The sequence below is a fragment of the Saprolegnia parasitica genome (assembly GCF_000151545.1).
Source record: "Saprolegnia parasitica CBS 223.65 unplaced genomic scaffold supercont2.74, whole genome shotgun sequence".
NCBI lineage: Eukaryota > Oomycota > Saprolegniomycetes > Saprolegniales > Saprolegniaceae > Saprolegnia > Saprolegnia parasitica.
In genome coordinates, this window is record NW_012156468.1 from 78,748 (window position 1) to 102,837 (window position 24,090).

The 24,090-nt window shown below is 59.7% G+C and overlaps 5 protein-coding genes across 5 annotated transcripts; 1 reads left to right on the plus strand and 4 right to left on the minus strand.

Annotated features, from left to right (window-relative positions):
• Positions 1-104: 104 nt before the first annotated feature.
• On the minus strand, positions 105-1,643 carry SPRG_11562 (hypothetical protein; the record flags this gene model as incomplete). The annotated part of the gene is made up of 1 exon (XM_012351086.1): positions 105-1,643. One exon carries the CDS (start codon positions 1,641-1,643, stop codon positions 105-107), a length of 1,539 nt encoding a protein of 512 aa, XP_012206476.1.
• Positions 1,644-2,118: 475 nt separating this feature from the next.
• Positions 2,119-4,198, minus strand: SPRG_11563 (hypothetical protein). Its single transcript, XM_012351087.1, has 5 exons — positions 4,014-4,198; positions 3,950-3,986; positions 3,797-3,888; positions 3,661-3,744; positions 2,119-3,627 (listed from the first exon to the last, which is right to left on the minus strand). The coding sequence occupies exons 1-5, from the start codon at positions 4,174-4,176 to the stop codon at positions 2,159-2,161; spliced, it is 1,845 nt and encodes a 614-aa protein (XP_012206477.1). The 5' UTR covers positions 4,177-4,198; the 3' UTR covers positions 2,119-2,158.
• A 593-nt stretch (positions 4,199-4,791) lies between these two features.
• Positions 4,792-15,879, minus strand: SPRG_21038 (hypothetical protein; the record flags this gene model as incomplete). The annotated part of the gene is made up of 52 exons (XM_012351120.1): positions 4,792-5,081; positions 5,135-5,373; positions 5,413-5,543; positions 5,594-5,741; positions 5,799-5,927; positions 5,994-6,170; positions 6,226-6,309; positions 6,366-6,471; positions 6,536-6,620; positions 6,670-6,872; positions 6,924-7,008; positions 7,059-7,202; positions 7,259-7,411; positions 7,461-7,641; positions 7,691-7,811; positions 7,867-8,191; positions 8,244-8,408; positions 8,472-8,625; positions 8,675-8,904; positions 8,950-9,113; positions 9,162-9,299; positions 9,352-9,450; positions 9,496-9,559; positions 9,603-9,648; positions 9,696-9,830; positions 9,879-10,112; positions 10,159-10,208; positions 10,256-10,476; positions 10,536-10,602; positions 10,658-11,027; positions 11,078-11,221; positions 11,273-11,402; positions 11,453-11,612; positions 11,661-11,775; positions 11,824-11,975; positions 12,029-12,130; positions 12,182-12,352; positions 12,402-12,779; positions 12,837-12,975; positions 13,025-13,135; positions 13,184-13,279; positions 13,331-13,453; positions 13,505-13,605; positions 13,667-13,790; positions 13,843-13,940; positions 13,984-14,190; positions 14,241-14,522; positions 14,579-14,707; positions 14,756-14,852; positions 14,899-14,991; positions 15,093-15,194; positions 15,250-15,879. 52 exons carry the CDS (start codon positions 15,877-15,879, stop codon positions 4,817-4,819), a joined length of 8,397 nt encoding a protein of 2,798 aa, XP_012206510.1. The 3' UTR covers positions 4,792-4,816.
• Positions 15,880-17,315: 1,436 nt separating this feature from the next.
• On the plus strand, positions 17,316-18,351 carry SPRG_11566 (hypothetical protein; the record flags this gene model as incomplete). Its single annotated transcript, XM_012351088.1, has 2 exons — positions 17,316-17,852; positions 17,917-18,351. The coding sequence occupies 2 exons, from the start codon at positions 17,316-17,318 to the stop codon at positions 18,349-18,351; spliced, it is 972 nt and encodes a 323-aa protein (XP_012206478.1).
• A 4,061-nt stretch (positions 18,352-22,412) lies between these two features.
• Positions 22,413-22,872, minus strand: SPRG_11567 (hypothetical protein; the record flags this gene model as incomplete). The annotated part of the gene is made up of 2 exons (XM_012351089.1): positions 22,413-22,632; positions 22,685-22,872. The coding sequence occupies 2 exons, from the start codon at positions 22,870-22,872 to the stop codon at positions 22,413-22,415; spliced, it is 408 nt and encodes a 135-aa protein (XP_012206479.1).
• Positions 22,873-24,090: the final 1,218 nt, after the last annotated feature.

Genomic DNA, 24,090 nt, shown 5'->3' on the forward strand with positions numbered 1-24,090 from the left:
AACCATCCCTTCCTCCATCAACCCATCCGTCGCATAACGTTCGAACGAAAGGGTGTCGTCATCAAGTTGCCGGTATTGCGCCGGTCCCGAGAGGTACTCGTACTCTAGCCCCGAAGGATGACCCAGTGCGGACAAGGCAGCGACTGGATCGCGGCTCGGCACGTCCGAACGTGGGCGCGCGGCACCGTCGCGCTGAGGACGAGAACGCCGGCGCGCAGGTTTCTCTCTTTACGGAGCGACGCGATCAGCGCCAAGACACCGGCCTCGCCGAGCATGTTCATCTGTACGTCGAGCGTCCGCATGTGCGCCGTCTGTGACAAGACACTGCTGAGGGCCTTGGCGCCACTGCCGCCAATCCGGTTGCGACTCAGATCGAGCACATCCAGATACGGCATGACGTGGCAGAGCGCCGTGACGCCACGGCACGTCACTCGGTTGCGCGCCAATCGAAGCGTGCGCAACGAGGGCGGTTTGTGGGCTTGTGTGAGCGCGATCGCAGCGACGTCGGTGATGCCTTGCTGGTCGAGCGAGAGCACTTGGAGGTACTGGCACCGGTGCAAAGTGGCGATGATCGGTAGAGCACCCGCGTCGCCGAGGTGATTGGTGTCGAGGTGCAGCTCGGTGAGCTGCGGCAAGAGCGCCATGAGCGCCTCTCGATCGTGTTCGTTCTCGAGATCCACGTTGGGCAGCACAAGCGTGCGAAGACGATGGAGGTGCGGTCGCATGGCCCAGACGCGGCCACGGCTGTGTATCGGGCATGCATAGTGTAGTGCCAGCGTCGCGAGCGAAGCAGCGGTGCGCCACTGCGGTAGCACCGACGCACCGTGGATGCAAAGCGATCGCAGCGCAGACGGCAGCGACGCCCGCAGACACAGTGCGCGTTCGAGTTGCAGGCTCTCGATACGCAAGTCGCGGAGCGCATGCATCGAGTCGACGAGGAGCGTGGCCGCGCGCATCGAGTCGAAGCGAAGCCCCTGGAGCGCCAGAGACTGCACGCGTGACGAGCGTAGCCACGAGCCGAGACGCGTCGCCATGGCATCGCTCCAAATCACCTTGCTCGCGTCGTTGAACGACAGCGTCAAATGCAACACGTTGCTTTCCAGGACGTCGCCAAGAACAATGTGCTCGAAGGCGCGCTGGCTCTGGCCGAGTTGCCAGCGCAGACACAGCGAGGCAAGCTGATGCTGCAAACGAAAGCACGCGCCAAGCAAGCCCAGCGACGTTGGTGTCCACGCGTCGTCTACCAAGATGCGGTCCCAAAGGTGCAGCTCGAGCGCGACGAGCCGATGTCGCCATGGCGCCATGCAAGCGGTACGGACCTCGTCGGGCGTCGTGAGGGTGGTCAGCGATAGCAGCGTCGCGGGGCGCAAAGCGCCATGTGCCTCGAGCGACGTTGTCCGTACGATTGGAAACAGCTCCATGCAGTCGCACACGTACTGGTGCAGCGAGGCGATGTCGTGCGGCAGCTCGAGCTCGGGCCAGACGCGGAGGCCGGGCGTGCGCATGCTTGCCGACAGCAGCGCACGGAGGCTTCGGAACGGCAAACGCAGCGCAAGTCTGTTCTCAAATGCACAGAGGTAGCGCAGGAGGTCGTAAGGCTGCGCGATGTAGACCGCGATGAGCTCGACGAGCTCGGGTAGCATGGTCGCCATGGCCACAACGGTATCTTTGACATGGACCAATCATGCACCGAGAAATCTTTTAAATCCACCAATCACAAGCGGCGATTCGGCAAAAGATCGCGGCCGGCGAGCGAGTGGCAGTCGAACGTCGAGCGTCGATGGCGATGGCGATGGGTAGATTTCTCATCTGCAACCAGATCTGATCTGGAAAAGACGCCAGCGCTAGAATAGAGTTTCGTACCACACGGTACAGTACAAGACGTTTGCATCGCCAAATTTTGCCAATTGGCTTTCGACGTCCTAAAGAGCCTCCAGGTTTTCTACGAGCCCACTTTGCAGGAACCTCGCATGTTGATACGAGGCAGTCAAGAACAATCTTTTGCGTCCTTGGCCGCCATGGTTGGGCTGCATCGACTTCTGCGTTGTGCCGGCATTCGTCCAATTGTCGTGCCCTGGAACCTGCCGCCAAGTTGCGAAAATACGCGCTGTGATACATGTAAAGTTGTCAAGGGGCCGCTACAGCCTTTGTTGGCTGTCTACACGAGGGTGAACTCGGTCATCTCGAGACGGACGATCACAAATAGTGCTTCCTTCAAAAGCGCTCGCGTCGGGTAGAGCGGCAAGTCGATGCGGTTAAAGCACGCATGCGCGCGCGGCAGCGCACCGTACTTGTACTCGATCGCCTGGAGCGAGAACGGGCACAAAAGGCCATCGTAGCTCGTGAGCCCTTTGAACCCTTGGAGCGGCACGCGCGATGAGCCGGTCGCAAACTGCAGCAGCCGCGCGCGGTCGTCGTCCGTCATCTCGTCTTTCACAATGGCCCAGAACCAATCGTTGCAGTTGGTGATGGCGAGCGAGAACGAGACGGCGGTAAAGAGGCGCCAGTCGTCGACATCGATCGCCGACGTGCCGCAGAGGAGCAGCTCGAGCTCCTTGTAGTCGAACGGCAAGAGCAGCTCTTCGGGCAAGACCGTGTAGAACCCATGCACGAGCGCCGACACTTGGTCTCGAATGCGGTCAAAGAGGAGGTACTTGGTCATCGCCTCCACGTACTCGGTGCGATTTTCATTCGTGACGGCAATCTGCGCGCCAAACGGCACCAGCTCGACAATAGTGTCATCGGGCCCGTGGACCGTAAAATCGAGCGCCAAGTCGTCGACGCTCGGCGCGTCACGAATGTAGCACAGGCTCGCATACACGGTCGCGTCCCAATGCATGACGTCGTCCATCGAGAGCGGCGTGCCAAGAAGCGCCTTGAAGAGCGGGACGCAGAGGTGGCACTGCAGCACTTGGCCGTCGAGAATCGCGCGAGCGAGGAGCCGGCCAAACGCCTCAAACCGCGCGAGGTGCGTCTCGCCGTGGTCGCGCGCCGAGTGCGGGTTGATGCCGAACGACCGCTCGGCTTGGTTGGCCGCGATGAAGAGGCCGGTGGACGGTTCAAAGAGCGCGTGGGTGAGGAGCGTGTACCACTCGCGCTGGAGCCCACCGGCGTCAACACCGCTCTCGCCATAGAGCGATACGCGGGTGAACGAACAGAGCTTGTCGTGCGGCAGCGCAAGCAGAATCTCGAGCGACTCGGTGAGGATCTTGTCGCGGTACACCTTGACCTTGACCTTCTCCGTGTACGAGGCCGCGATTTGCTCGAGGAGCCAAATGTACTTGATCGAGAACGATTGAAGCCGGAGCGACTCGAGCTGCGTGAGCCACCACGACGGCAGTATCGTCCCCAGCACGGTGCGAGCAGCGCTTTCGGGCGTCAAGTAGGTCATCTCGAGCAGCACCGGAGGCACTTTCTCTTCGTCCTCCTTGGCGTCATCGTTGTCGTTGGCGTTATCTTTGTCCTTGGCGTCGTCCTTGAGCGATGGTGACGGTGGCGGTATCGACGAGGGCTGCAACATGTAGTAGACGTCCGAGGGCTGCAGCTCCAGCGCCGACGTCCAGAGCACGGCGCCATCGGAGGGCTGCCGCACGCGGCTCCACTGCTTGCGCGCGCTACGCGCCATGTCTATCAATGTACCAAGGCACATAATGGTCGTACCGCGCGCTTCGTTGTTTCGAGTCGAGGGGTGGGCGAGGACGGCGAGCGCCATGTTGGTGGTGGCACCGATGCTCAAGACAACGTCTACAGCATGACAGACAATATTGTATGGTTGCGTTGTGGATATGCAACGCACCGTGGGGCGTCTCGCAGAGCGTGCACGTCTTCTTGTCGGTCGCATTGGCAAACTCACACACGTGGCAGAGCCACTTGTTGGCATCCACGTCGCTACGCATACGTGGCAGCATGAGCGACGAGGATCGAGCGCACGGACGCACATGTCTTCGACGTCTTGGCGGTGTCGACCACGGAGCTGGCCCACAAAACTAGCGCTCTCGAGATGAGAGACGTACGAAAGAAGGGATGGTACTCGTTGCGGAGGAGGGCGACGGCTGCCATCTCGCGCTTCTCCGACTTGGCGTACAGCGCGAGGCCAACGAGCAATCCGACAAAACCGACGCCGGCGAGCGTGACCATGACCTCGCTCCCAAGACTCCATTCGACGCCAGGAGCCATGGCCGCTAAATGTACAATAAGCACCAAGAGCAATCTGATGGTCGTAACCAGATGCGTGCAACCAAGTCGACGGGAATCAGATGCACGGACGCGGAATCCAAAATTTCAGATCTGGCTCGCGTGCTATATGACATGTTGATGCCACCGCGAGACCACAGTCGAGTATCTCTAGAGTACTGTAGTACGGTAGCTCTCTAACCTCCTCTCCACATCTGCCTACACGACGGTGGTGCGAACCGGAGCGATGCGGCACAAGGTGACAGAATCATCGTGTCCCACGGTGCATGGGGCATCTGGTCGCGCACTTGCGAACCATCGTCGCAGCTCGTTGCCTCAATAGCATTGCTGATAGGCCAACGCAGCTGCGGACGATGATGACAGTACCGCGTGTGGCACGGGTCGAACGACTTGGAAAACCAAAGGCTTCGGTACCCGACCGTTCGATGGCACGTGGTTGCGTTGGTGACGTCAAGGGAGTCCAACACGGTTGATCTCGTGGTGTGGCGTCGAGCAGTAAATCGCTGGCAGCTCTCGATGCCTCGTTGCTTGTACGACGGGACGCTTCGCACACTGTCAACGTGGGAGGGTATCTCCCACCCACCCGAGTGATAAACGTCGCCAATAGACAAGTTGTACATGTTTACCAAAACGGGCACCACCCAATGTAGCACTGGCAGAGGTTCTCGTGCGACGCCGCCTGCGTGATCAAGCGCTGGACCTGATCCGAGACGCTGAGCGGTTCGCGGCAGTCGTCAAAATCGCGGCCCGTGAGCTTGGCCTGCACGCGCCGGATGACGGCGACGGCTTTTTCATTGAGCGCCTCGCGGGGCGCGCCTGCACCTTCGGGCCCTAAGGCGTGCACGAGCTCCTTCTCCCGGTGGCTGCGGTTGCGCAGCTCGTAGTCCCTACATACACCATACTCATCAGCAGAATGCGCAAGAACGCGCATCAAGACTACGCTTGCGAGGCCGAGACCGGCGCGGCCTTTGGCGCCATGTGGTCGTCGAGGGGCACGTGTTCGTTCACGCGCAAGCTGCGGCTCAAGCTAAAGCCGACGCTCGCAGCCAAGTTGGAGATCTCCAAGTGCAGGTTCGGGTTGTTGCCGCTTTCATGCATGGGCGGCCGACCGCCGTTCGAGAAGGACGGACGGCGCTCGGGCTGGTGCAGCTGGTGCGTCTCCAGGTTGGGCATGACGTTCTACATACGTCATTATCTTTTGAGGACGGAGGGTCGGACCCGCTTGAACGCAATCGACTTGCTCAAGCTCTGCGAGACCACGGGCGGGTGCTGCGGCGGACGAGGGGGAGCTTCCGCGTCCGTCGTTGTCATCGGTGGTGGCGGCGGCTCATCGACCACGGGAACGGCCACTAGTGGTTCCACGCATGATTTGGGCCGTCAGGGATCGACGAGAACGCACCCTCTGGCACGGGCGCGAGGACGACGGGCGGCACAACGGCGGGCTCCGACGGCAGCACGGCGACCACGGGCGCTGGCTTCTTGACCGACTTGGGCGGTTCAAACTCGGCCAGCTTTTCCTTCGTCGCCGGCGACACGTTGGGTGCGAGCTAGATATTACGAGGCGGCGTGTCATCTTGATACATACGACTTGATACAAGACGTACGAGGCGCCAGCAAATGAGCGGGTCGTGGACAAAGGCCTCGAGCATCGCCATGAGCGAGTGGCGGTTGTCGCGGAGCACTTGCATGACCGACTCGCACGAGAACCGAAAGTTGCCTTCAATGCCGCTCACCTATTCTCCATAAGACAGTATGCATCATCCACATCGATCCCATTTGAAGAAGAATCCATGACGCACCTCCATGGCGTTGGTCAGCATGCGCGTGAGCCGGAACGGGATCTTCTCGGGGTACTTTTCACGCTGCATGGCGACCTCAAAGCAGTCGCCGAAATCAATGTGCACGATCGTGCCCGTGAAGCGGTGCAGCATCAAGTTGGACGGGTGGCGGTCGCCAAGGCCGAGGATATACCCCACCTAGGCGTCGAATGTACAATAGTATCCTCTGTGTGTTTAATACAAGAGTAAATACCATGGACATGGCAGCCAGCGACCGCGTGTAGTTGGTGCGGCGGTCGAGCCACACCTCCGAATTTTCCGACTTAAGCCAGAGCACCTACAATACACGGCCTTTCTTGGCATCTCGTCCATGCGACGAACGACAATCTGTACTTTGTAGAGGTCTTGGCCGGCCGTGTTCTCCAGCGCATACTGGAACACCTCGACCTTTTGAAGCAGGCAGAGCACGTCATAGTCGGGTGCCATCTGCAGCATGAGCCTATCGATAGATATACATTGTCATATTCTCCACAACGCGACATCGAATATGTCATGAAATGGACCGGTGCTCAATGTTGAGGAGGATCTTGCGCGCCTCGCGGTAATCGCGGATGAGCTGGTGCAGCGTATCGCAGTTGGGCACCCATCCTACCATAGCCTCGATCTATCAATGTATCAAGACAACACGGCCACCTACCGACAATGCCCGCGTTGTGGCTCAGCGGAATCACCGGGTACCGCGTGATCTTGAGGTCCTTCTTGGACGTCGTCCGGTCGTTGATCAAAAGCGCGTTCACGAGCCCAAAGAGCTGCGTGACGCGCTCGTCCTGGCGCAGGTCTTCGTGGCCCTTGAGCAGAAACATGTACTCGAGGCCGTTCGTGCCCACGATCGTGATGCGCCTGCGTCATCCCGCGTCGTCGTCGATTTCTTTTGGTATAAGCACACAGTACCGCGGGCGCTGCTTGGACGTGAGCACGAGCATCGTCGGCACAAACGACCGGATCTTGACGATCGCATGGCCCGCGCGGTACGTGCCTGCGCATCCAATTATCAACTTGATACGAAAAAATGGATGGAAATGGTACCGGGCACGGCCAGCTGGAGCTCGTGGGCGTGGAGCAGATTCGGGCTCACATACTGCAGCTCGAGCGTCGTGAGCTGCGGCAGCTGCTTGTTGATGCGGCGAAAGACGTGGTAGTAGCGGTCCCACGCCTGGTTCAAGTCCGACTCTAGACATGAATTGTTGTTGTAACAACATAGTATCCAGTGGAAACAAAGCACGCACCGTTCTTGGCGCCGTGCGGACTCAAATAGCGCTGGATCCAGTCGTACGCCTCCTTGAGGTCGCGCCCAAACGCTTGGTGGAAGCTCACTTCCCGCAGCGTCTCAGGTCCCTTGTCCATCATGGCATGCAATGGCTCAAGCACCGCCATCATGCCTAGCGTTGTCATATTTTAGTACAAAAAGACGATCAAGCATAGCTCTACCTTCGACGTCGTGCTCGCCAAAGTACAAGCGCGACGCTTCTTCCAAGCCTTCGTGCCAGAGTTCGTGCCAGAGGATCGCGACGCGGATGAGCTCCCGCGACACGAGGAGGGCTTCGTTGACCAAGTCGACGTAGTTCTTTCGCATCGAGTTCATAATGGCCTCGGCCGCGCGTTGCCGGACCTAGTTGCTCGTCGTCTCCGATCGATCTATCCCCAAGAGAGGCAAATACCTCGAGCGGCGACTTGAGGGCGACGCTGAGCGGATAGATGAGCGCGTGCGGGTGCTGCGTCCCGATCGCCGACAAGAGCCGATGCAGCTGGCTCTGGATGCGCGGGTGCGGCGAATGAATCCTACATATAGGTGGTGGATACGTGGATTCTTCTTCTTTTGTTTTGAATGACGGACCGCGCAATGAGCTGCGGAATCACAATCAGCCACGTCTCAATGCTCACGCTCTGGAAACCAGACACGAGCGCGCCGTGGACGTCCGAGCGGTGGCCGTACGCAAACCAAAGCGTGAGCACACGCAGGATATCTTGCTGCACGTTGGCGGCCCAGCGCGACCGGCCGAGTGCAATCGACCGGAAGAAGCCTTCAATCGCGGACGCAATGTATGGCCCGAGGTCCGACGCCTCTGTCTTGCCCGGTAGCAGGACCTGGTTGGACCCTGGCGGTAGCTGCGAGTGGTACTCGGCCACATGAAAGTTCATGAGCGCCCACGCATGCCACGCTACGCACCATCATCATATCCAAAATGTATCAACGTATCAAGAAAGGTGTACCTTTGTAGCTCGACGGCTCGAGCTCCGTGCTCGTCTTGAGCGCATTGAGCACAGCCGCGATCGGGACACGGTCCAGTTGCTGCTCGTGGATGGCGAGCTGCCACTCGGCCCACTTGAGGTGGCACTTGACAATCTCCTCGTCTTGATTGGTTGCCACGGCGCCGACTAGTACCGTCCAATATCAATTCTCAGCGAGCAAAAGACATATACGAGAGGTAGAGGGCCTACCTGTGAGGGGCGACCGACGCGAGAGCGTCTGCACGAGCGTCCCGAGCTCGGTGAGCGCCTTTTGCTTTTCCCCGACGGCCCAGAGATGCTTGAGGTAGGCAAACGCAACACGGTGGTGGTCCTTCTCCGAGTACCCAAGCGTTGAAAAGCCCATCTACGCCTTGCTTCAGACACACGATACGACTCTCGCACATGTGTCGTACGTTGGCAAACCCAGGGCCGCGAAACGACGACGCAGTCTTTGTCGCGAGTTCGAGTCCCGGCGTGTGCACGGCCAGCGCGTGCGTAAACACTTTGAGCGAGAGGGCGAGGTTGCCCGACTGCCGGCAGAGACTCGCAAACTGGAGCCACGTCTCAATGTCTTCGTGGGGCGCCAGCACGAGCGATCGCACGGCAAGGAGTTGCTGCCACACGTCCACAACCCGCTTGCAGCCTACGATGGCATGTATCCATCCATCACGTGCAGGGGCGTTGGTACCCGTGAGCCGCGTCTGCCACATTTTCACCATGCGCCGCTTGTACTTGGCGGCCTCGTCCGCCTTGCCGACGTGGAGCCGCAGCTTCTTGTACGTGATGATCTCTTCGAGCTCCGAGAGTTGCTGCAGCGTCACGACCGTACGGTACGCGCGAATGTACGACTCGCTACATCAATGTATCAATATAGGCTTTGGCCAATCACACGAGGCCTACCCGACCAGCGCACCAAGCGTCGTATCCAGCGCCTTGCGGGTCGCATCGATCCAGCTCTGCGCGTCCTCAAACTGGTTGTGGTGCACGGCCAGCACCGACTTGTAGAGCGACGCGACCGCGCCAAGTTCTGGATCCGTCCTACATCGCCAAAAGTTGATACCTTGATAGAATGGGTGGAATTGCAATGTACCCGGGCAACGGCGGTGCGAGCAACGCCGGGTCGGTCTGGACACCTTGCACATACTGCTCCATCGTGTCCCACTCGGAGAGCCACCAGCAGGCGCGGGCGCTAGTACCTTGTTACAAAGGACCTTTCCATGTATTGAGGGACTACCCGAGCATGGCGACGGTCGTCAGATGGGACTCGTCCGTGCCGCTGCTGCCGTCGTCCACCGGTCCTACGCCGCGTCACGTCAGCGCGGCCACGAAAACGCCATGTACCCGTCGAACTCGCCGGCGCACGCTTGGGCTTGGGGCGCGACGACGCCTACAACACACAGGTCGGCTGCGATGCAGGCGACCAAACGTTTGTACCAAGGACGATGGCGCGTCGGTTGACGGACGAAGCGAGGCCCACACATGCTTGGCCAAGGCCGCGAGCTCCTCCCACTCGCCCAAGGCTTCGAGGCATCGCATCTTGCCGGTCGCCGCTTCGAGGTCGAGTGCCCCCTAGACATCATTTCAGTAGGGCCACGGTAGAAAAGCCAGCAATCCTACCGTCGTCGTCGGCTCGGCGAGCTTGGCGTCGTACAAGTCGAGCGCGCCTTGCCAGTTTTGGAGCTTCTCGTACCACGACTCTTTGACTTGGATGACGCTGCGGTGGTGCAGCTGCGCGTACTTGAGGATGCCCACCGCGGCTTCTGGCTGCCCGACTTGGTTGTTGATCGAAATCAAGGCTTCAATGCACGTGCTCGGCGACGTGTGAAACTCGAGCTCCTTGTAGTGCAGCGCCTACGCTCTCGCTTCCAGTCCATCCATCGACAAGAATCTTCGGTACCTTGGCATAGGCATGGCACTTTTGCGCCAATTCGCCGAGCTCGCGAATGTCTAAGCCACCTCACTAGAAGAACAACGAGAGAGGGGTAGGGTCCTACCGATCGGGAGTGCCTCGACGTCGTGCTCCATAAACTCGGCGAGGTTGAGCAGCGTCTGGAGAATCTCGGCCGAGATCGTGTCGCTCTGGAACGCCGTCTCGAGCGCGCGCACCAGGTAGTCTTGGTACTGCTCGTGGAGGTCGTTCCAGCACGAAACAAACGCCGAGTTGAAGAGCGCACGTGCGAGCGGATTGTACGCTTGCGCCAGCGAGCAGCACGACCTAATCCAGCACACATATCCGCTCTAGCGACCAGTATCGAACCCAGCGTAGTGCATTACCGCAAGGCCGCCGACGGGGATTCCCGCAACAGCTCGATCGAGAACCGGCGCATCCACTCGAGCCAGTCTAGACAACAACATCAAATCACTTGAAACCCCACCGGGGCACAAGATAGACGCACCATCCTTGGTCGACCGCTGGGACGCTTCCCACGCACGCCGGAGGTTTTGCTGGTTGACGTGCAGGCGCGGCACTGACGACGACGACGCGGCAGGGACGACGACGGGCGCGCGGGTTTCGCGGCTCACGTCCAGCCACGCTTGGAGCTCGGGCGTCATAAGCGATGGGTGTATCAAGTCGTCGCGCACGATGCGGTCTTGCGCCAGCAGCTTGGCGACAAGCGACTCGAGGTACGTGATGTTGAGCTCGAGCTGCGTCTCGAGCACGCGGCCGATCGCTTTGACAAGCGGCGTGTACTGCACGAGGCCGTCCTGGAGCTGGTACGCGACCGCGCAGAGGCAGTAGAGCACCGCGTCGCCAAATTTCCGCATCTACCATGCATCGCAACATGAAAAAAAGAAAAAGAAAAAGGGGACCGTACGTCGGGTCGAAGCACGGCCGACGACGACTGCAGCGTCGATCGCACGGCGCGCTGCAGCGGCAACAAAAGGCGCGGACCCGCATAGTGCTCGTAGTCGCCGAGCTGCGTGAGCTGCGCGAGCAACGTGACAATGCTCGTCTTGACCTACGCCGTCAAAATACGGTAAAAAAACGGTGCCTTCTCGAGCCACGAGACCTCGAGCGCCGTGTCGCTGTGCTCCAAAAGCCGCGTCAGCGCCGGCAAGAGGAGGTACACAGCTTCGTCGACCGACGACCCACACACGACGAGCAAGTGCACCATTTGCATCTGGATCGACGCCAGCACCCTATTCGTGCGACTCTCAAACCGAATCTCAACACAAAAAGCCAAGCGTACGAAAGATGCTTGGTGCTCTCCTTCTTGTCGAGCGCGACGCCGTCCGGATCCGTGCCCGACGGCAACGTACTCGGAACCGACGTCACGCCCGTGCCACTGCCATCGGTCGTCGACGACGGCGCACCGGCCGCTGCACTTGTGCCACTGCCATCGGCCGCGTCTACACACAAAACGATGACGATGATGTACAGACAAAGGGAGACAAGACCACTGAAAAAGAGCAGGTCCGAGTGCGGGTGCGGCTGGAGCACTTCGAGGATCTTGGGCAGGAGCTGGGGAAAGTAAATGTTGCGGAAATCACTCGGCACAGCGACCGCAATTTTCTGAAAAAGGTCGTCAAATCCGCAAAATACACAACAAGAAACAAGTACCTCGACGAGGCGGACGATCTGCGGCAGGTGGGCGCGCCAATGGCGGAGCGCCAGTACGATAATGGCGGGAAAGAACGACCCGAGATGGGCTTGCACGATCGACGTGAGCACTGTGAGCTGCAGAAAGAGCGAGTCGCGCAGCCGAGGCTCGCCTATCGAGCCGACATCGATGAGTCGCATTGTCGCATTGTCGCGTGGATGATACCGCGGGCGAGCACGTGGAGGAAGGGCGGCACAATGTACGGCAAGAACGGCACGCACTGGAGGCTGAGCGACTTGAAGATGAACATGATGGCCTGGATCACGCCTACGCATGCCATTGGTATCCTCCAAAATTATGGCAAGTGGCATATGATACCATAGTGGTGCACACTGAGTGACGGCTCCTTGAGAATGTTGAGCAGCGCATGGATGGCGACGGTCGGAAAGTACGCTTCCGACGACACGGCGACGGCGCGCGGATCGAGCTCGAGCTCCAAATCGACATCGAGCGTCTCGAGCAGCTCGTGGTCGAGGTACCCGTCCACCGCTACGACAACACGTCGCATTCAGCACACGAAACGAAGGTAGCGATTTACGAGGCAAGGTCGCGGCCTCGAGGGTCTTGGCCATCATACTGCGCTTGCCCGGCACCTTTCTAAGAGGCAGCGAGAGACAATATGTGAGTGCAATCGCCTCCGCCTTGAGGCACAGTACTTGGGCTTTTCGGGGCGACGCGTGCCCACAGGCGCTGCAGTGAACAGCTGCAGCTCGATCTGCTGCTTCTCGTCCATGCTCGGGCCCATGTCCCTGATACCGTGCGATGAGATAGGAGCAAGACAGAACGCGTACGTACGTGGGTTTGAACTTGCGCGTCATCGAGAGCGACCCAAGGCCGACACCGCCTTCTTCCACGTTGCCTTCGTGCAGCGACGCGCTCGAGATGCACAGCTTGTACTTGTACGGGTCCAGCGCACCTAGTTCGAGACATGTCTGTCAGACAATCTGTCCACATTTCGCGCGTCAATATAGACCAAGAATGCCGATCGTCTTCATGGCCTCGCGTCGAAGCTGCCACGGCGTCGCCGCCGTGTGCTGCAGCAAATCCAAGAGCACGTCGAGGATCTTGGGGTAGCTAATGTACGGCTGCACGACCGAGCCCGTACTGCCCGTCTAAGGACACCATGGACGTCATCCACACCGTCTTTCATTTTCGTCGTACCAGCTGCCCGAGCGTCACCAGCGCCACCTGACGCTTCTGGATCGACCCGTGGTCTTGGAGGGCGTCGAGAATGAGTGGCAGCAGCGCGGGCTCGTACGCCGCCATGGGCTCCTACGTAGTAGAGATCGCATCGTTTTTGTTAAAAGACAACGGACGCACATGCACCGCGAGCGCCAGCTCGCCAATGGTCGTCAGGACGGCGCTGGCGAGGTTCTGCTGCATCGCATTCCCATGCTGGATCTTGGGCAAGAGCACCTAGAGACATGCAGGATGGATACACCGATATACAAACCGCATCGGCGCCACCTGCAGAACGCGGCCCAGGTACGGCTCGATGAGGTGCTGCGAGCCGCGAATGAGGCGCCCAAGGAGACGTGTGCTGTCTTCGAGCATGCGCAGATCCATCGCGTGCTCGAGCTCCGTGAGCAACTACACAAAGCATCCTCTGGTCCCCACTTCGATCCTTCTCAAAGCACGTACTTGCACCAAGACGCGGCGCAGCAATGGCAAGATAAAAGCAGGGTTGAGTGGTGCGAGACGCTCCAAAAGACACATGGTGCCTTCTCGGATACTCGGCGTTTCTAATGCCAATGATTTTATAGACAATCGTGTCCAGTGTGATAGACAATAGTTTCCACACACCGTCGTTGAGGAGGAAGAAGAGCAGCGTCAAGTGCGTCTCTTGGCTCAACCACTCGTCAAAGCGCGCGTCCAGCGACTCGACAACACTCTTCCGGACGTTCGAGTCGACGTCCGAAATGCCCACCTACATTGTCATCGTCTCCATCCACATCGCAAGCACGTCACGATGCGCCGACCTGTAGCAGCTGCTGCAAGACGTCGTCGATCACGCGGCCGCTGGGACCGCGTTTGGGCACGGCCGTCGGCAAGAGCAGCTTGGCGCACGCCACCACCGCTACCGTGTCCGTGTCAGTGCCATGACAGCGTCGTCGTACTACCTTGCTTGCGGACCGTCATGTCATGGTGCGTGAGGTACAAGCAGACGCTGTCGCGAACGAACGGTAGAATCGAAAATGGGCCGTGAAAGTTGAACCAGCTGAGCGTCTTGAGCGAGAGCGAGAGAGCAGCCGGCGACGCTTCGTCCCGCCGGCCGGCCTTGCGCGCTTTCATTGGCTTGTCGTCAAGTGACGGCGCAAACGTCACGCCTATCGAATACCATTCGTGGACCGTTCGCAAGGGAGTCGAGAGGGGCTACCGCGCAAGACGAGTGAAATTTCGTTGAGGAGTCGCTCCTGGACGCCTGTCAAGAGCAGTGGCACGGTCTTGGTGATGTCGGCGAGCGCCTCGACGAGCGGGTCGTTGAGCCCGCCTTCCATCATTTGGTCGACCAGCGACGGCAAGTACGGCTCGAACGCAGCGCCGCACGCGCGCGTGAAATGCGCCACGCACATGAGCGTCTCGATGCAAAAGTACCGGTTGCGCTTCATGCCGTCCTGGAGGAGCTCGACGATGCTCGGCAGCTGCGGCACCAAGTGGTCTATAAACCATTGAAAAATGAGAAAAATGCGACAATAAAAAAAATAAAGCCGGTACCGCCGACCGACAAGGCGAGGTGGCCAAGCGCCAGGAACGCGACGCCTCGCTCGGCCGCCGAGACGTACGTCGTCATGCGCTTCATGAGGTGCGTCACGCACGTGCTCAAATAGTGTCGGACAAACGCGTCTACACACCATAGATAGTGTGCGATGAAAGAGGCCGAGGGATCGATACCGGGGCAGTACGCGGCGAGCTGCGGCAAGAGCAGGCACACGGACCGCGCGACGAGTTTGTCGCGCGAGTCCTTGTAGCACAAGACAATGTCGCACACCTAGATGACAATAGTCTCCATCGTGTGGGACTATGAAAGAAGGAACCTCGCGGAATCGGGGCACCATGAAGCTGCCCGTGTTCTGAAGCAGCTGCATGACCACGAGCAGCGAGCCATGAATCGCGTCCCAAGCTGGCGTCTTGGTCGGGAGAATCTGCACCGACGTACCTAGACGGAGAGGTTGAGAGAGATGATGATGATGATGGAGGCCGACGCACTCGTACCCGAGCGCGATGAGACGTTGAGGCCTTCCTGGACTTGGTCGTAGATCTTGCAGTACCACTGGACGCGGTGGCGCGTCTGGCGCATCGAGATGAGCTGGAGGCACGCCGCGAGCGCATCCTATGCAGCATGCATCGATGAGCCATCATGCGTGCATGCGAAGGGAGACGCGCACCGTGGCGGCATCGCGCACGTCGACGCGGGCGTCGCGGATCGCGGGCCAGATCGCGACAAAGAAGGTCGAGAGGTTGACGTGAAAGAGCGTGGGCACCGCGACCGCGAGCGCTTTGAGGACCAAGCAGGCCGCGAGCCGGCGGTGGCTCTGGCTGCTGTTGAAGCACGGGTTCGTGAGCCACTCGAACGCGCGCTTGACTTCAAAGTCGACAAAGGCCGCGACAAGCGTGCCACTGATGCCCATCTCGGTCGTCGACGCGAGCTTCCCGAGCGCGAGGCTCGCTGCGCGCAGCCCGTCCTTCGACTCGCACGTGACAAAGAACGACCGGAGGTAGTTGGCGAACCGAATGATCTGCGCCTCGGTCGCGACGGGAATGAGCGCTTCGACGGCGGCGATGCCACCGAGCTGGTCGCCCAAGCTCGGGCTCTGGAGGAGGCTCTGGAGGCGTGGCGTCAGCTCCGAGAGGAATCGCGCAAAAGTCTCGGACGTGAGCTCGCGCGAGAGCGTGGCCACGGCCGCGCGGAGGTCGAGGGCCGCTGTCTCGCGCACATGCGCCTCCTTGGCCTGGAGCCGCGTCAAGATCGCGGCCACGGCGTCGACGTCCCGATCCTTGAGCTTGTGCTTGAGCATGATCAGGGACTTCTTGCGTGTGGCACCTCCGTCCGGTTCAAAGTGGCATATGGCATGTGGCATATGCCATCTTTTAAACCCGCACCCAACAATCCTGTCCGCGACCTCGATTTCTGCCACGGCAGAAAGGCACGACCTGCAAGAAGCATGCGGTATGTGATGCAAGTGCGATAGCCTCTATCCTGCCGCTGGCAGCACGCGAGAAGCCACTGCGTACACAACCCGATGTGGTCGTCGAGCCACACGTTGAAGCTGCGGCGATCGGCACATGCCGAATGTGCCGAATCTAATTTGCTTTCAATTCGGCACAAAGAAAGCAAAATTCCGACCCTGCGGTAAAGGGTCAGTTAATGGCTGCTTTTAAGCTTGTGTTTTGTATCCTCGTCCGATCCGCGGGCAAGCTGTCCATACAAATGCCAAGTTCATTCATAAACCCAGCCATCAAGTGACCCATCCGGATATGCGAACGTGGCGCGTCGAGGTGCAGAGACGCGATCGCTGTGTCCAACAGACTCCGTTGGACACGGCGATCACGTAGGTCCCTTGAACGGACCTGTCCAGGAACCTTGGGCCATCACAATTGCATTTCCAAGCAGCGAGCATGGGCAACGACGAGAGTCAGATGACGCTCATGCGCGTGCTGCAAGTGGTGCTGGCGCTGGCATTCCTCTTAGCAGCGTGGCGCATCCTTCGGCACTGCTGCTGTCAGCCAAGCCAAGCCGCGCTCCTCGAAGAAGAGTACGTCGTCGCTACCGCATACCTATCGTCTCACTCGATGCCTAGCTTTCTGGGCAACTTTCAAGACGGACTTCAGCGCCAGAACCTCGATGATCCGTACGTCGTACATCCCACATCCATGCGCGTAGCCCGCTTGTAGGAACGCTGCACGCTGGACGTGTCCGATCTGCGCCTTCCACAACCAGCTTCGCACCATGCATTGCACTCTCTGCGACGCCGCCAAAGACGCGTCGCCAACCGCTGCCTTGAGTCTCCGGCAGCAGAGTGCCATGTACGCTCGTCGTCACAATCCATCATCATCTCTCGAACGATTGGATGTTGGTAGGCGCCGCAAGCAGTGGGCGCGGACCTTGACGCCGACCGGGGACCTGCAGTGGTCCTCTTCCGATTCCATGCACGGCCAGTTTGTGATTGCCTACGACCCGGAGACCAGCACGTGTGCGTGGACGCCGCTGGCGACCATGTCCCCATTCGTTGCCCCGGCGACCGGCGAGACGTTGACGCGGTGGCAGTGGCGCCAGCTCATCGCGCTGCAAGACGCGTCCTTCTCGACCAAGGTCGCTGCCTTCTTCACCCGACTCAGCCACACGTCGCGGTCCACGACCAAGCTCAACGTGTACCGAGACCTTGCGTTCGAGTCGATCCCCTTGCTCTTGCAGATTGCACCGGCCTCTCTCTGCTCTACGACCAGCATCACGATGCTCGGTGAGAGCGGCGTGGACGCCGGTGGCCTCCAGCGCGAATGGTACAGCCTCGTTCTTGCGGCAGTCTTAGCGCCGTCGGCCGGGCTCTTTTGCATCAACCACAAGGACGACGGTGCGTACATGATCGACCATAACACGAGCCTCGAGCCGACCAACTTAACACTTTTTCGCGCCGTGGGTCGTCTCTTGGCGCGGGCGATGCTCGACGGTCAAGTGCTTCCGCAGCCGCTCTGCGTGCCGCTGCTCAAAGCACTGGTGGGCGCACCGCTCTCGGTTGCCGACATTGCGTATCTCGATCCAACGACATCCGCCAGTTTGCACTACATTGCGACAGCGTCCTCCGTCGACGACCTCTGCTTGGACTTTACCGTCGCCCGTGGCAAGACCGACCTCGTGCCGCTGCTGCCCAACGGCCAAGACATACCCGTGACGCTATCCAACCGCGCCGCCTACGTGGACTGTATGGTCCAGTACCTCTTGTTCGACCGTGTCCAGCAGCCCCTAACCTCGCTCTTGCATGGCTTCAACGAGGTCGATCATCCCTCTTCCAATTCGATGCAGCATCATCATCATCTGACGCGTGGGCTTCTACTAGGTCATGCCAGCCGACTTGGTTCTACCGTTCGACTACCAAGAGCTTGGCCTCTTGGTCGCTGGTTCGGCGGCCGACCTTGACGTAGACGATTGGAAGCGCCACACCAAGATGGCGCTAGCGCACGCTGCGACCACCAGCGCCACGTGGTTTTGGGAGCTCTTGCGCGACATGACGCCGACGCAGCGCCGCCACTTGCTGCAGTTCACGACGGGCTCGTCGCGCGTGCCCATCCAGGGCTTTCAAGGCCTCACAAGCTTTGACGGTCGTCTCTGTCCGTTTACCGTCGAGGCGATTCCGTTCACGCGCGGCGTCTTTCCGCGGGCCCACGCATGCTTCAACCGCATCGACTTGCCACTGTACCCGACTAAAGAGTTGATGCGAGACGGTCTCCACGCGCTTGCACAGCTCGAACATGCCGAATTTACCATCGTCTAGTCCTTTCTCCATGTACATTCTTTGTATCAATCTATCAACCCATCCCAATACGTAGGAAAGACAACCTTCTCGAGTTTTCCTCGGTTCAAGCAGGCGATTGATCAGTTTATTTGAGCCGCCGATGGAAAATAGAAAAGGACGCTTTGCATTTATGATGCTTTTATAGACGGGGACGGGGAACTTAGGGTTCGGGTTTTGTCGCCGCGTCCATGCGCTGCAGCGTCGCTTCAAAGTTCGCGAGCTTGGCGCGCTGCCAGCGGTCTTCCTGCAGCGCCAGCTTGTGTTGGAGCTTGACGGTGTAGCTAGGGTCCCGTGGGCACACTCGACGACAATATCGCAGACACATGTACCGCTCCATGTCTTCGAGGTGCGTGCAGCGTTCGCGCACCTAGACGCACGTTGGATCGAGTATCGCAACCATGTACAGCCCCATACATACCGTGGCCAGTTGGATTGTGAGGTCATTGGTGTGTGCATGGTGCGCATCCAGCTCGCGCGCCCGCTCGCACCGTTCGTTTGTGAGTTCGAGTTCGAGGCGCTGAAGCATGCGCTCGCCGAGAACGCAGCGTCCTGCGCTCGTCTCGTTTCTCGGTGAGCTCGATACAAGCGACGTCGTACCTGTGAGCTGCGCTATCTGCTGTCGCTGGGCTGCGGTATCGGCGACGAGAGCACGCAGCGCCTACACAACCATCTCTAAGACACATGGGTATCGTTCTTGCAAGTGCTGACGCGGTTGTCGTGGGCGAGCTGCTTGGCCGTCTGCAGTCGCGCCTTGCACTCGTCGAGGCCTGCGATCAAGGTTGTCTTTTCCATCATGACGCCATCGAGTTGGCGGTGCCACGACGCTCGCTCCCGCAGATGCTCGGCGGCCTCTGTCTGGCTCTGCTGGTAGAGCTGCACGAGTGCTGCATGGGTGGCTTGGAGCTCCTTCAGCGCCATCACGCTTTCTGGTTCAAATGTGTCGGTCTGTGTCGCGTGGTCGCACTCGATTGCGGTGGATCGCTCCAGGATAGCAGTGGTCGCCGCCGCCGCGGACGCTTGTGCAGCGGCCAGGGCGAGATGCCGGTGGACGACTGTATGTGTCTGCCACACCTGCCACGCACGACGACGCGCTGCGTGCAGCATGCCTACATGACTGTGATGCGATGTATCGTCGCACGGCTCGTCACCTCGCAGCCGCCGACGCAGCTGGTGCTTCACATGTCGCGCTCGCAGCACGTGTTGTTGCCATACCATCCATACGCGAAGAATCGTGAGCTGTTGCGTCTACACCGAACAAGATAATCATCGCTCGTATCCAGCACACAGGACGATGCGAGTCCGCATGCTCGTACCGCTTCGTCATCGGCGCGCCGTTGCTGTGCACGTCGCCATTGGCCCCACGCGTGCCGATACATCTGAATGTATCAAGTAGGTATCAACTTGATCTTAAATTGGATACCGCGAGCGATGTCTTGTGCAAGCACCGAGCCAAGGCACGTCGACACGTCCGTTCGAGGCCCACAAAAGGGCCGCGCCACGCATCGAAGGGTGCATGCATGCACTCATGCAGACGCAAGCGTTGCCAGCGCGCCCCGAGCAGACGCAGCTGACGCCGCCACGTCACAAGCGCCGTCCACTGTCGAAACGCAGACACGCTACGATGCGTTAACTCTGTACGTGGTCAAGGATAGAACACTCGTACTGCAGGGAGCGTTGTCGCGACTGCTGCAGCGTCTTGACACGCAGGCTGTGACGTACATGGTGTCTCCATACGTCCATCGCCCTACACAGACGCTTGCACTGGAGAACGTGCAAGTGTCGACGCACCGCACGAGTCGGCGAATGCGATTTTGCAGACGCGCTCGGTCCAGAAGACGTCGGTGTCGACCTTTTCTCGTCGCCCAACAACGCCAGTGCTACAGAACACCACCCTTGGTCAATGCACCGGCAGCATGCGTGCCACGCTACCGCCACAAGAGACATGACGCGGCGACAGATCATCGATCGTTCGAGCCGCGCCGCCAATCCCAAAGCAAGTGCTTCATAGGACACACCTACGCAACACTCCAGCTGCCACGCCGCCTCGTCGTACACCTACAGTGTCGCCGCAGCGTGGCCGACGTCGCGAGGCCCTTCCACCTATCGTCTCTCATGTTGCACTTGAACCGTCCCTTGCATCGCGTAGCGTACTGCTGGAAGTACGTTGCGCGCATATGCTTGGCCGCGTCTTGGCAGAGCCACTTGTTCCGTGTCGCCTAGGAGGAGACGTCGTCGTCAAGTCCATGTCCATGCAGTGGGTACCATCCCAACGGCCTTGGCCGCCAGCGCTCGTAGCTTCCACGTCGCAAAGCACAGCGTCTGCGCGAGGAGCCTCGTACTCGCAGCATCGATATTAGCACAGCGCATTGGAGCCCCGAGGGATGCGAGGTACTTGCGTCTCTGACGGCGATGGGCCGCTACGCGAAAATGGAGAGATGGGGGTAGGGTAGGAGTAGGGTAACGTACCAAGCCACCGCTGCCACCAATGCCGCGCATAGAGGCGCTGGAGGCAACGATACGCGAGCGTTCGATGGTGATGCTTTTCATGTGAGCTGCTCTTCCAGGCAGCAAACGCCGTAGCTCGCAGCGCCTGCGCCGCCAGCACGCCACGTCGCCAGGACTGGAGCACCGTTGCCAGCTAATGCGAGCGCCTTTTAAGTCGATTCGGCGAGCCACGACTTGGTACCTGACGCCACTGCAAGCGCTGTCTTGCCGTGTGCGCTCGATGGTGCATCGCCAACGAGAGCGTGTGATGCGCTTGCCATCGCTGATAGTGCGTGCAGAGTCGTTGGATGCGACTGGACCTCTCGACGTGACGCAAGCATGCGTTGTGGTGCTGCCACGTGGCAAAGCCCCGGTACAAGCGATGTTGCTGACGCTGGCACCACAGCCTACGCATGGATTGTTGTTGATGTGGGTGCTGCCGAATGAATCCTGCGCCTCGTAAGCTACCGGAGGCAGGTCGCAGCGGTCGTTCCATAGTGCCACTGCTGCTGCATGTGCCGTGCCTCGGTGCAGTGGCGCCGCGTGGCACTCTACGCTGCAATTCAGAACCGTGTACGTATTGTCCTCCAGTACTACATGAAAGCGTAGTGCAAGAAAGGCTTTGTCGAGGTCGCGATGTCGGCGCCGCGTGAGAATGCGTTGCAGACTCTGTGCGGCGCGCTACAGCGGATGACGTACACCAATGCCCTTTTGCAAGTGTATATACCTGGCGCTTCGAATGCACGGTAGACCAGTGTGTCCATGCCGCCGCGAGTCTCGACTGCCATACGCGGTGCAGGCTTGATAAGAGAGTCCGAACTCGAGTACGCTGGTGGTGCCAGCGAACGACGGTCGCCTGCCACTACGCCACCCACGGATCCTTGAGCTACATGCGGTAGATCGAGCGTACCCGTGCAAAGACCTGTGACGTCACGAACCGCTTGCGGGCTAGACAAAAGTGGGTTTTAACAGCATAAGCACTGTAGTGGATTCCTCTACCAAGACGCATGACGTGGCGCTGCGTCCGTGCTTGCTGACGGGTGGTAGTCTGCTGACGCCAGCGCTGGACCGCGACACGCGCGTGGTGCGACTACAGAGCGCCACGTCATCTCCGTTTTCAACGACGCCTCGTACGCGCAGCCGCGCACACGTCGTGCTTGCAATGCGTCGCGTCGTGTGCTTTGCCTGCGCATACGTGCGCCATCGCTACGCTGCCACGTGTAGCCAATCCGTACGCAGAACAAACGTTGTATACGTGCAAGAGGAAAGCAAGGTAGAGGCGCTGGAGACACTGCGCCATGAAGGGCCACGTCCGGGTCACCTAGCCAGTGCTCGATCACAGAGAATTGCGCGTCGGACGCGTACTCGCTTCCACCGGTGCCATGCAGGGTGGCACGGGCGACAGCGAGCTACCGCTACCATAGAAAAGGGCCATCACCATTCTCAGACTCCTTGCCGTCCAGAGCGGATTACCACGAAGCAGTAGCGTTGCCTTGCACTGGAGCAGCGCATCGCGATCCTGCAGCAACGGCAGGTGCACTACGCATCCATATTTGCTAAGACGCTCTTTGGAGCGTCGTAGTACTTGGATGCCGCGCGATCCAATGCATGTACTCGGGCGCGTACGATGCAATCTGAGCATACTGCGTCACCACGAGCTTCCAGCGCAGCAACCCATGCACGAGGCGCTTGGTTCTTGACCGCGTCATGAGACGCCAGAGAGACGAAGCGATCTGCGCCGCCGTGCGCGCGCGAACGAGCCCACGTGCGACGATGCTGCAATGCGCCGTGGCGTGGACGACATTGGTAGTACGATGCTAGAACGTACCGAAGGCGATCGGTGACGAGCGCTTGGGCCGCGCACATGCCGACCTTGGCCACGTGCATGCGCCAGAGGAGGAAGGCGCGGAGCCGGCGCTGGTGCATGCAATGGACATAGATGGAGACCACGGGTGTCAGCGTCGCCCGCAGGTACTGCCGGATCTCGGGCGACACCGCGTCGTACTTAGCCGCCATGTCCGTGTTTGAATCGACGCGTTTGAAACGTGGCAACGGAGGACGCGAGCTTTCGAACAAGTGATTTTTGAAACGCAGTGGCGATTGTAGCTGGCTGTACGTCTCTGCAACACCACTTGTCCGAGCGCTTGCCTAGTCAAAGGAGTCGCGTGGTGGTACCAGCACGCTGGACGACGTGGCCATGCCCGTGGAGCAAGCAACGTACACTCGTGCATCCATCCAGCGGCTTTTGATTCTCCAATCAAAACGAGTACCAGCCTCATCACTGCTCACCACATCCCGCGGCCTCGCGCCTTTGAGCTTGCTCCACAACCTCGTGCGAGGCCGCGCTGCCATGTCGTCCTCCATCCCAACAACTTCAACTTGACGCTCCGCGTGCCACGAGGTATGGTCACACAATCACATGCACGTCCACGACGAGTGATTATGGTATTGATATAGCCCCACGCTTCCAAGCAACCCCCGCCGCATCGTCTCGTGTACAATCCTCTCGATGCGTTCTTGCTTTCCAAACGACGCATCGTTCGCGTGCAGCCTCTGCATCGTCCATGCCCAGAACGCTCGTGGTCGAGGAGCGTCACGAGAGTCGAGGCGCCTCGGGACCAGTAATACCAAGTACTAGGGGCCACCGTCGGTTGGCTTGAAGGACGCCGTGACGATTCCTTGCTCGCTCAGGTTGATGCGCGGCCCAACGCGCGACACCCGCCTTCCTATCACCCTGCGGCATTACTCGCGCCTGCATTCCGTGCCTCTCGTCCAAGACATCGTCCATATACGCGCGGCGCAGCAGGTCGCACTTGGGTGCACGACAACTTGTTGATGTGATCCGGTCGTGTTCGAGCCTAGCCAGTCCCACTGACCAAGTCCGATCTGTCGCCGTTTCACCGGCTGCCAGACGGTGCGTTTGACACGCGATTGCGCGAGGCTTCGATGATGACGGGGTCGCGTTTACGTCAGTTGGCCGCCTTCAAGGGCCGCCGCCGTCTTGCCTCGCGTCGACCTTCCTTCCGCTAGCTGCCGTGTCCCATGAGGGCTTCTCGGTCGATCAATGGCTCTGGTCGCCTCTGTACTTGGGCCCGCCTTTCCCGACGCGAAGCGAGAGAGAGAGAGAGAGAGAGAGAGTAGTACAACAAAAGCTTACAAAGACATGCAAGTATATACGTGTAGGCAACCTCCGAGTCCTTCGTCTACAGAATAAATAGCAGACGCGGCCTACTC

Coding starts and splice junctions, on each gene's coding strand:
- SPRG_11563 (XM_012351087.1), bottom strand. CDS start 4,176: ATGGCTCCTGGCGTCGAATGGAGTCTTGGGAGCGAGGTCATGGTCACG. Junction 3,889..3,949: donor GTGGTCGACACCGCCAAGAC/GTCGAAGACATG, acceptor ACGTATGCGTAG/CGACGTGGATGCCAACAAGT. Junction 3,628..3,660: donor TCGAAACAACGAAGCGCGCG/GTACGACCATTA, acceptor GTACATTGATAG/ACATGGCGCGTAGCGCGCGC.